Raw genomic sequence first — 10314 nt, 5'->3', positions numbered from 1 at the left:
CTCTATACCCCAGTTTGGTATGAACTTTGAAATTTGAGTGTCTCAAAGACCTGCTCAGCCTCTCTTCTGACTGCCTTGGGCAGTCTAAGGACCAGAATAAAGTTGAGACCGCAATAAGAATCCCTAACCAGAAAGGACAAATACAAATTTTATTTTGCCCCTTCTGACAGTACATGAGCAAATCTGAAATATGTGGTGTCATACTAGCAAGAAACTATGAAACTGGACCCAAAAATTATACCCCTATTCTGAAGCATGACTTTGTAGAGCAGGTGGCAAATCAGGAACCAAAAGGGGTTAGGTGGGGCACACGGGATCTTACAGCGTAGTGTCAGACTGGAGGCACACAGTGTTTCACTGCTGTTGCTGGAGAAAGCTGGGAAGGCTGCTGCACGTTCTCCACACTACTGTGACTGGTGGCTCATGGGGAGTGGGGAGCGCCTGAGCAGTATCCTTCTGGAAGATGGCCTCAACTTCATGAGAATGGTGAGCTACTGCTGGTCTGTCCCAGTTCTCCCTCCCTCCCCTGCCAGCCCCAGGGGCTCATTTGGAAACCACCTCCAAAGCTGAACCACCACTACAGGGAGACTCCAGCCGGTCTGCCTGACCTGTGCCTCTTCTTCATTGCCCTAGTTCCAAAATGGTTGCTTCAAGTTGCCTGGGTGCTCCCGGGAGACCTTTGAAGAAATAGGCAAGGAAGGGAGCCACCCAAGAAGGTGCATGGAGCTGATGAGACTGGAAGGGTTTCCACCTTACTGGCTGCCCTCCGGGTAGGGTGCTTGATTCTTCATCTGTAGAAAAAAAAAGTAAAATGAGCTGATAAGACAGGGAGGCAGAGTAGAACTAGGAGAGGGCCATCTGCAAACATCTAGTCTGTTTGCTCCCTGCCCCCCACCCCTATGTCTTGGGAACTTTAGCAGCTCCAGGACTACTCTAGATTTTTTTTTTTTTTTTTTTTTTTTTTTTTTTTTTTTTTTTTCTTTTTGAGGGTGGTAGGCATTTGGAATTGGACCCAGAGCTTCTCTAGCACTTAGCTACATCCCCAGCATACCGCCCCCCCCCCCCTTTTTTTTTTTTTTTTTTTTTTTTTTTTTGGTACTAGGCATTGAACTTGGGCACTCAAACACTGAACCACACCTCCAGCCCTATTTTATATTTTATTTAGAGACAGGGTCTCACTAAGTTGCTTAGCACCTCGCTTTTGCTGAGGCTGGCTTTGGACTCCTGATCCTCCTGTCAGCCTCCCAAGCTGCTGGGATTACAAGCGTGCACCACGGTGCCCGGCTCTCAGCCCCATTTGATGCTTCCTGAGACCTGGGAACTCGGAACCAGCAGGCAAAAGGAAACATTTTCTCCTAACCCATTCTCATCCCAGGGCAGCTGTGACCCAGGTCCTAGGCTGTAGTAAAGGCCCTCCTAAGCTCAGCAGGCCAAGGGTGAAACTGGGTAGGTGGAGGAAGGGAGCTTATTATGGCCAATTTCCTGGCAGCACTGGCCTTGCCGAAAGGGCCCAAGAGGCAGTGTGGGCTTGGCCCACCTTAAGGATGACCAATAGTAGGAGAGGGTGTGGGAGAACCAGTAATATTCAGGTCCTTTAATACTGAACAAATGACCATCTTCTCCAGCCAGGAATGCCACTGTGCCACAGCTTCCCCAGGGAGCATGGTGCTGTTCAGACAGCCCAAAGACCCTGGGGGAGGAGGTGGGAGTAGGACCAGGGAGAGGGCAGAAATTTGGGTTTTAACAGGCTTACCTGGTGGTTCTTATGTAAGGGCTGTGAGGCCATAGAATGCATTTGTGACATTCCCTCTATAGTGCTCAGATTCCTCCTGCCTTCCAGATGGAGATGATATTTCAGCCCACAGCGGACCCAAGTGCCCAGCTGCTTGGCAGTAGCCCCTGGTATAGCCTAACTGAGCAAGCCTTGAGCTGAGTGGCTAAAATGCAGGGCCAGGCCCATTCTTTTCTTGAGCACTTCTCAAGTTGGAGTCATATGCTAGCCCCTACCCCACTATTGTGTGCTGCAAATCCAAGTCCCTCCCTTGCTCACAAGGAGGCCAGAAGGACCAAATACAAGGGGGGAAGAGGGGCAGACCACTCACTGCCTGCTGGGTGTCTGTGCTTCCCTCGGAGCTGTCTGCCTCCAGATGGGCCTTCTGGCCGCTGGGCTCTCGCTGGGGCTCTGGAGTTCTGCATGAGGAGCCCTCACTACCAGGGCTCCTGTGCTCTTCACTGTCATATGTTCCTGTACAGAGTTGCCAGTCAAGGGTCAAGTTGGAGACTCCAGCTGACCCCATCAGGGTCCAGCACTGATCAAGGGCATCTAGGGCTTGAGAGGGCAAGAAGCAGATGGGCCAGGATGCTGCTCTGGCTCAAGATAGCTGCTGAGTAGGTGGGGGTGACAGAACCACCCAGAAGCCACAATCATCCTCCAATCAAGAACAGCTAGAGGGAGTAGAGGGGAGGTGCACTCCAGGGAAGGGAGGCCTGCAGACAGGGAAAGCCCCAGGCAGAACTTGGCGCCCTGGCATCTTCAGGAGCAGGAAAAGCTGGGGCCTGCTGAGAGCATGGCCTGGGCCCACCCTCAGGTGCCTGACCTGCAGGATGGTCCCTCTGCTGGTCCATGTGCTCCAGACTCTCCAACAGGCTGTCCACTTGGGCTTTGATCTGGCTCAGCTCCCCCCGGATGGAGTGCAGTTCCTCAGTCCCAACTGCTCGGAGAGGGACCAGGGTTGTGCCTCAGCTCCTGGGCACAGAGGCCACAGGGGCTAAGAGCAGTGCTGCCAGAGGTCTGGCGCCTCTCCTCATTGTGGGTAAGGTCATTCAGCTCCTCCCAAGCTCCACAGGTGAGAGCTATGTTCCATTACTCACGCTTTATCTGCCTGGGGGACAGGTGGTTATTCCTGGAAACTTTGTGGGGGCTGCACCTGTTCTTGACTTCCATACCCATGTGGGTCCTTCTCATCTTGGAAGGCACCTGGCTGATGAGTGGAGGGATCCTCTGGTATTCATACATTCTACAGGGACAGGAGAGAGAAGTCAGGCCAATCAGTATCACCAGCTCCCCCAAAGGACCCAGGAGTAGGACCCAGTCACCTGTAGGGAACTTCTTCTCTGTGTAGCTTGAAGTTCAGGTTGTAGTTACTGCTGCTGCTGCAGAGACAAATGGAAAATGGGGGTGGGGGGGTTGTCGCTGTCTAGGGCCAGAGTTTCTACCTGGTGCCTAGTTGGGGAAGTGGAAATAAGGAGCTCTTCCTTAGAGCTCCAGGATTCTCCAGCTGAAGAACCCCTTGGGACTTGCTCAAGGTCACTTTGAGAGACCACAGCAAACCCGCTTTCCCCTGGTTTGACTCTGATGAGGAGCTAATGGTTCCTGGTGGCAGGAAGGGTCAATCACCTGTAGGCTTCTGGCCCTCCAAAGGCTTCTCTGCCTAAGCAGGGCACTGTTGATGTTCTGGATCTTAGTTTGGCAAAGGATGCAAAAGAAGAGTTAAATCAGAGCCTAAAGCCACTGTGGGGGTGTGAGAGTCTTTAATCCTCCTGTGGTAATTGCCAGGATGCAGAGCCTAGCACAGACAGGGTCAGCAGGCAAGGACAGGGCTGTAGCCAGGTCACCTGCCCCTTTGCTGCAGGCCTTGGAACTGGACAAGCTCCAGAAAAAACCCAGGCATACACTGGCTGACTTCACCCCTTCTCACACACACTGAGCACTCAGGTATGCGGTGCCAGGAGGGTGTGGGATTCGTTCAGAGAGACAACTGGGTCTCTCCTGCCAGGGAGGAAGGGTCTGTGGGGGGACACCGGCAGGAGCTTCGGGTCCTATGGCGCTAGGCCTGGGGAGGGTGAGGAACTGGGGATAAGAGAAGCGGGTGCACGGGAGGGGAGAGAAGTCCTGAAACAACTTGCTGGCACTGCTCACGACGCAGCTCAGGCCAGCCCAGGATAGGCGAGGTCTGTGGGGTCCCCGAGGGCGGTTCCTAGGGTTGGCTGGCCCTTCCCTTCGTCCTCAGGGTCCCCAGACTGCAGGCCGACCCCGCTTTCTGGTTCAGGAGGCCTGGGTGGATTGCCCAGGAAACACAGGGCTGCCGACGATTCCGGTGGATGGGAGGAGGAGAAAGGATCTGCGAGCCGGCGCAGATCCCATCCCACCCCCGCTCCCTCCCGGCGACGTGGGGTTTGGGATCGGAGGAGTGCTGTGATCAGGATCCAGATGACCAGTCTCGGCCACCTAGAGGGCGGGGCAGAGAACAGATCGCAAAGGGTGCCTGCCTGCCTTCGACCACCTGAGCCTCAGCGTAGAGCCTCTGTGCACCAGCGCATTGGTGGTTCAGTGGTAGAATTCTCGCCTGCCACGCGGGAGGCCCGGGTTCGATTCCCGGCCAATGCACGTGGTTGTCACTTTTTTTTTTTTCAAGCTTGGTTATTTTTGGCCTCTTTTCCTTCTTCTTCTTCTTCTTCTTCTTATTCTTCTTATTCTTATTCTTTTTTTTTTTTCCTTTTGTCGTTTTCAACCTCCTTAACCTTCTTCCTGTTTCGCAAAGTTACTACTTTAAAGGTATTTTTATGAGTAGCCAGGAACCGGCCATGTGAAAGAATAGAATTTTACTAACTGCGGTTCATGCTGAGACAGGCAGGGTGGAAATTGGGTTTGGGGCCTTAAGGAAGGAGGACACTTCAGACCACCTCTGCCTCAGGTCTTGAAAGCCCAGAGGTTCTTTGAAATGGAGACTGAGTTCCTTTAGGACCGGCAGGATCACTCACTCCCCAGGGCCCCGCCCCACCCCACTCCCACCCCAAAGTGGCCCCGGGTGGGAACTGGATTCAAGCTGCTGGGGAAAGAACTGGTGCAGAAAATATGAAATCCGAGGAAGGCAGCTAGAACTGAAAAACTAAAGGAGCCTTCATCCAGACTCAAAAGGGTCATGTTAAAAAACCTGGAGTGCGTCTAGCACAGTGGCACGCATCTGTGATCACAGCTACTTAGGGTGAGACAGGAGCATTGCAGTTGAAGGCCAACCTCAGCAAAGTAGCAAGACCCTTGTCTCAAAATTAAAAAAAAATAAAAGGGCTAGGGATGTGGATCAGTGGTACAGGGCCCATGGGTTCAATCCCCAGTATCAAAAACAACAACAAAAGACACCACATGTGATAACTAAGAGAACCACTAACCTTCCAACAGACAGAAGATCACAAAACCTTATCAACAGACTAGCTGAGAGTCTTGCACACAAGATGGCAAACCAACACATGGCATATAAGGTCCACATCACCAAAGAATGCGAAGTTAAAAACAAAAAACACCCCTACTCAGCAACCTCAAAAAACAACAGTGAGAAGTTGCTCACATTGTTACACTGCAGGTGACACCAACTCAGATTGCTGCTAGCTGGGAGAGATTTGGCCTAATTACTCTTGAAGTCAACCTGGAGGTACAGAGGCATCTCAGAGCAGCCCACACCCAGCCCTGCCATCCCACTTCCAGAGATAAGCCAAAATGAATGCCAAAAGTAACTGGAACCACGATACTGGGGTGTTTGCAGCTGTGCTGTTCCTAAGAGCAACCACCTCCCCTCAGAGCAAAGCAGAAATCTCCCAAGTGCCCACATCAAGGCCCAAAGCTGACTGCAGCCCTTGCAGATGCCCAGCTGAGGGGACAAAGAGGCCAATGGGGGTTCAATATACCCTCCTTACGCCAGCAAAAATGGTATGTTTGCCAGAAAACGTTGGTGAGCTCCTTTATGAAGATGTTTAAAGATCTTGAAAATTGCTTTAAGGGCTGCAGGTAGCTCAGTGGTAGAACTCATTCACCAAGCATGTGGGAAGCACTGGCTGGGTTCAATTCCCACCACCAAAACATTGCAGTAAGTTTCCCAAGTTAGGGGCAAGATGTCATACTGAAGGTTTCCATTTACTGCTTTTCAAATGTTTATACCTGGAAAAAGTCCTCAACTTCCACAAGTGAGCTTGCCCTCAAAAGAACCAGGCCTGGCTCCAGAACAGAGAAGGAGCACCCTGTCCCACCAGCAGGCTAGTGACCAGGTTAGTTGACTAGAAAAAGTACTGAAATGTGCTGAGTGGGTTTCCTGAGGCTGAGGAACAAGGAACCTTCTCACCAGGATGAGCAGCATGGTGTGGGCAGTATACTTATGGACCCACTTGGAGTTCTTGTCCTGTCCCGGGAGAACCCAGACAAGCCAGCAACCAGTCTCCCTCCCTAGCCAGTCATGAGGCAGACTCACCAGAAGATGGCTGTTCCCTGCTGCCTCTTCTGGCCTGACCCGCCCGGGCTGGGCCTGGGCTCTCGAGCCATGTCCGCATCTAAAGAGAGAGATGGAGAGTGAGGCGGAGGTGAAGGAACAAAGGCAGGGGTGCTGTGGGAGGGGAGAGGGAGCACCTGCAAACAGGGCCCTACTCTTCAGCTCTGGAGGGAAGGCGGAGAACCAGTCTATCAATGGGCAGCCTAGCCTGGCCCCCAAGGGACCCAGACCCCCTACCCAAAGACAGGCATCGGGCTCTAGGAGTTCATCCTAGAGGTGGCCCTAGACAGAGAGACAGACCCTTTGGCACACTTCAGAACAAAAATACTCCAGAAATTTGGGAAACAGGAGGCTACTGCTTCCTTCAGACCTACACCCTCAGTCAATCGACCCCATTGCTCAGGTCCTGTAACTGGGGGTGGTACTGTCAAAAAGTGGGAGAGAGTTTGCCTGTGATCCTTGTGTCCTCTAAGGAGACACCCAGTCCTGGTCTGGGTTACTTCTTGAGTGTCCTCCTGCTGCCGGCCCAGGATAAGAACCGTCCGTCTGCCTGGCTGCCTGCACACTGGCCTGCTCGCTCACTGCCAAGCCCACACCCCACACCTGCCTCTGTGCTAAGCCCCTTGCCAGCTGCCACTGAAAGAGCCAGAGTGGCTCAGAGTGAGAAGCAAATCTCAAGTTAAAAAAAGTGTTGCCCTCAGACAAACAAATCTCTTGACCCCAAGCTCAGATTATTTACCTTGAACTCAGAAGCAACACAGAAAGGCAAGAGGCACAGAACAAGATGTGGAAGGCACACTAGGTACCCAGCTCTGGGATGAGCTCTGGAACTTGAATGCTAATGGGAAGAGGAAATCCCAACTCTTGGGTGAAAAGAGAGGCCAGTAATCTTTATGAAATTCCATTAAAGTGAATTTAACAGATTTGAAGTTCAAATTAAAAGTCCTTCATCCACATTTTTTTAAAAAGGAGGTTTAAGTAGTATTTCATGGTTGCCAAATAAGTGTATCTGCTAAGTCTTAGGAGAATACATTTAAGTATTTAAGAAGAAAATATAGCTGGACGCTATGGCACATGCCTATAATCCCTGAGTTGAGGGAGGCTGAGGTAAGAGAATGGCAAGTTCAAAGCCAGCCTCAGCAACTTAGTGAGGCCCTGTCTCAAAAAAATAATAATTAAAAAGGGTTGGGGATTTGGCTCAGTGGTAAAGTGCCCTTGGGTTCAATCCCCAGTACCTGAGGAGGGGGAGGGGGAGGGGGAGGGAGGTGGGAAAGGCGACGAGTAGGGCAGGGGGAAAAGAAGACTAAATTCTTCAGGCCAGTTTGTAATGGATGCCTTGGGCCCAAGGAAGCAGAGAGCAGGGCTCCATGAAGGCCATCACACTGGCTGTCAGTGCTGCTGGCCGAAGGGCCACATCTCCACTTAGAACAGTGGGGTGGAGGCTCCCCCTGGGACATGTGTGGGGCTGGCTGAGTTCGATGGACTGAGTGGAAGCTGCAAGGAGGATTTTGGGCAACCTTGGGAGGAGGGTGCTGAGGACCCTGGATTCCCCCTTACCATTTGGACAGAGAGGTCTGGAGCTGTGTTTGGCTTAGGACCAACCCCAGATTCGCTTATGACCCAGTAGGCAACTGACTGGCCATAATATTACCAAGAGGATGGGTTTCTGCAACAACATTTGAGGTCATATCTGGGGCAAGGAACCTGCTGGTTGCTAGTGAAACCATGGACAACCGTGAGTCAGGACCCTCCAGCCCAAGGGGCTCCTCTGCCCCAGCTCCTTTGTGTGCAATGATGGCAAGGACAGGTGGGACACCATTCCTATATTCCAAGTGCAGGGCAGGTTTGTGGGTGTGCAAGCTGTGCCATCGTACAGGGCCCTCATTCAGACGAACATCGCAGCACAAGGCCCTGGGTTCGATCCCCAGCACCGCAAAAAAAAAAAAAAAAAAAGGAGACGGACATTGTGCTTACTGTGTGCTCCTCTGTCATCACCCTGAAATTCTTAAAAGTTTTTGAACAAAGGCCTTGAATTTTCATTCTGTATCAGGCCCTACAAATTACATAGCTGGTCCTGTGCCTCAGCCTCCACCAAGCTACCTGAAGTGGATGAGCTGGAAGGTTCCTTGAGGCTCTGCCCCCTGCAGTGTTCATATGTACCTTAGGAATCACTGCCTTTGCTCTGAGTGATATAGGGCTCTTGACTCTGCTGTGGCCCTCTCAATCCAGTCCTCCATGCCAGACTAGGAACCTCAGTGGGCAGGTAGGGGCAGCATATAAATCATCCCAACACTGAGCTACTGGATCTCAGCTACATTCCACCTGCAGCCTGACTCCACAGGGAGTTCTGCAGTATGAACCGCACCACAAAGAAGAGCCTGTCCTTTCTGTGCCCACCCTCTTATTCACATCTCCCTCTTCTCATTCCTAACTCAGAACAAACAGAAGTAGTCCCTTTCTAGAGTCTGGAGTAGTGTAGGGTGGCTTATACTTTTCAAAGTCTTTTCACATTTTGAACAAGAACCCTGAGAAATAGGGGGAGAAAAAGGTTTTTTTTGGTACCAAGGATTGAACTAAGGGGCACTCAACCCCCGAGCCACATTACCAGCCCTTTTTTCTATTTTATTTAGAGACAGGTTCTCACTGAGTCACTTAGTGCCTCACCATTACTAGGGCTGGTTTTGAACTCTCAATCCTCCTGTCTCAACCTCCTGAGCCACTGGGATCAGAAGTGTGCTATCACTGTGCCCAGCAAGAACAAAGATCTTTTTTTTTCCCATTTCTCATACTAGTAAACAGAGGTTCAGGGAAGCAGAAATGGATTCATAACCCAGGCTTCTTGATTCCTACGCAAGGAATCTTTCCAGAAAGCCAAATGTTCACCTGTGCTTTTCTCCAGCATCATAACTCTACATCAGTCAATGTCCACTAGCCAGTGGGGAAACTCACTCAATCCCAGAAAGTGACCTAGGAACAGACATTTTCAACTGTGTTGAGAACAGAACAAATGCAAGAAGCACATTTTTAGGTCGCAAGAAGGTCAAAAGAAATAAAAATGGTATGTGTGGAGATCCAACCAGCTTCCCAACTGCCTACTCTAGCAGGCCTGGGGGGGCCCCACGTGCCAGGCAATTCTTATTTCATTCATTTTTTCAACTACATCAAAGAGATGTGGGGGTTTGAAGTCACAAGTCAGCTGAAGCCGGTTCAAGGGAGGACTGAGAAGTCAAGTGATGTAGCCATTTGTGCACCACTATGGGAATGTCATGTCATGAATGGACCCTCAGGCCAATCATCTCATGGTTCCTCTTTTCACCATTTTCCACTGGAGAAGACAGATCCACACCAGGGGAGAAGATGAGGAATGCTAATAATTCTGTATCCTCTCTGCTGATTCAAGGCCAGTCATGTAGTAGGTGCTCAATTGATAGCTGCTGAAAAAATAAACTAACCATTACTGATGCCACACATCCAGAAGTGGGCTGGAGGTCTTTGTTCCATATTAACTGCTCACAAAGTCCCCTAGAAGAATCCTAAGAGACACACCCTCTTGTATTCCCTCTGCTATGAATGTTTGACTGCATGGAACGTGGTAGGTAGGACTGTTAGCGAATAGGAAACGAGACGAAAGACAGAAGATGACTCAGAACAGGAGGTCAGCAGTCAGGTGTGAAGAAAGCAAAAGAGCAAAACTAAGAGGCCAAACCAAGATAAGGACAAGAACAAGGAAAAAAGAAGAAAGCAGAAAGAGGCGGGCATATCAAAAAACTGGTCTCCCTGGAGTTCACTGAGCTGACTCCCAGATGTGCCCACTCTGAATTCATCTGATGAACAGAATATAGTCAACTTATTTTCAAACTGCTCCTAGGAAGAAAGGAAAGGGTAATTTTGTCATCTCCAGTATTAAAGACTGCAAGTAGCTAGGCTCTGTGGCACATGCCTTGGAGGAGCTGGGATTACAGGTGTTCACACAGGTGCCCAGTGAATTCCTATTTTTTGCCTTGCATTGTGCTATTAACATTACATCTGTTATTTCATTTACTCTCACAGCAACCTC

The 10314-nt window shown here is 50.7% G+C and overlaps 1 protein-coding gene across 3 annotated transcripts; it reads right to left on the bottom strand.

The window, feature by feature from the left end:
• Positions 1-132: 132 nt before the first annotated feature.
• Positions 133-4231, bottom strand: LOC306648301 (uncharacterized protein). 3 transcript variants are annotated; one of them, XM_079118286.1, is made up of 7 exons: positions 3923-4231; positions 3398-3460; positions 3097-3153; positions 2872-3017; positions 2598-2714; positions 2103-2245; positions 133-791 (listed from the first exon to the last, which is right to left on the bottom strand). In XM_079118286.1, the coding sequence occupies exons 4-7, from the start codon at positions 3014-3016 to the stop codon at positions 753-755; spliced, it is 444 nt and encodes a 147-aa protein (XP_078974412.1). In that variant the 5' UTR covers position 3017; positions 3097-3153; positions 3398-3460; positions 3923-4231; the 3' UTR covers positions 133-752. The 3 variants fall into 3 exon arrangements, with proteins under 3 accessions (XP_078974412.1, XP_078974411.1, XP_078974413.1); XM_079118285.1 differs by lacking the exon at positions 3398-3460; XM_079118287.1 differs by lacking the exon at positions 3398-3460 and having other exon boundaries at positions 2598-2711.
• Between the last annotated feature and the right edge of the window lie 6083 nt (positions 4232-10314).

This window comes from Sciurus vulgaris (assembly GCF_902686455.1).
Source record: "Sciurus vulgaris genome assembly, chromosome: 17".
NCBI classification, from domain to species: domain Eukaryota; kingdom Metazoa; phylum Chordata; class Mammalia; order Rodentia; family Sciuridae; genus Sciurus; species Sciurus vulgaris.
This window is presented reverse-complemented; position numbering and strand designations above follow the sequence as displayed.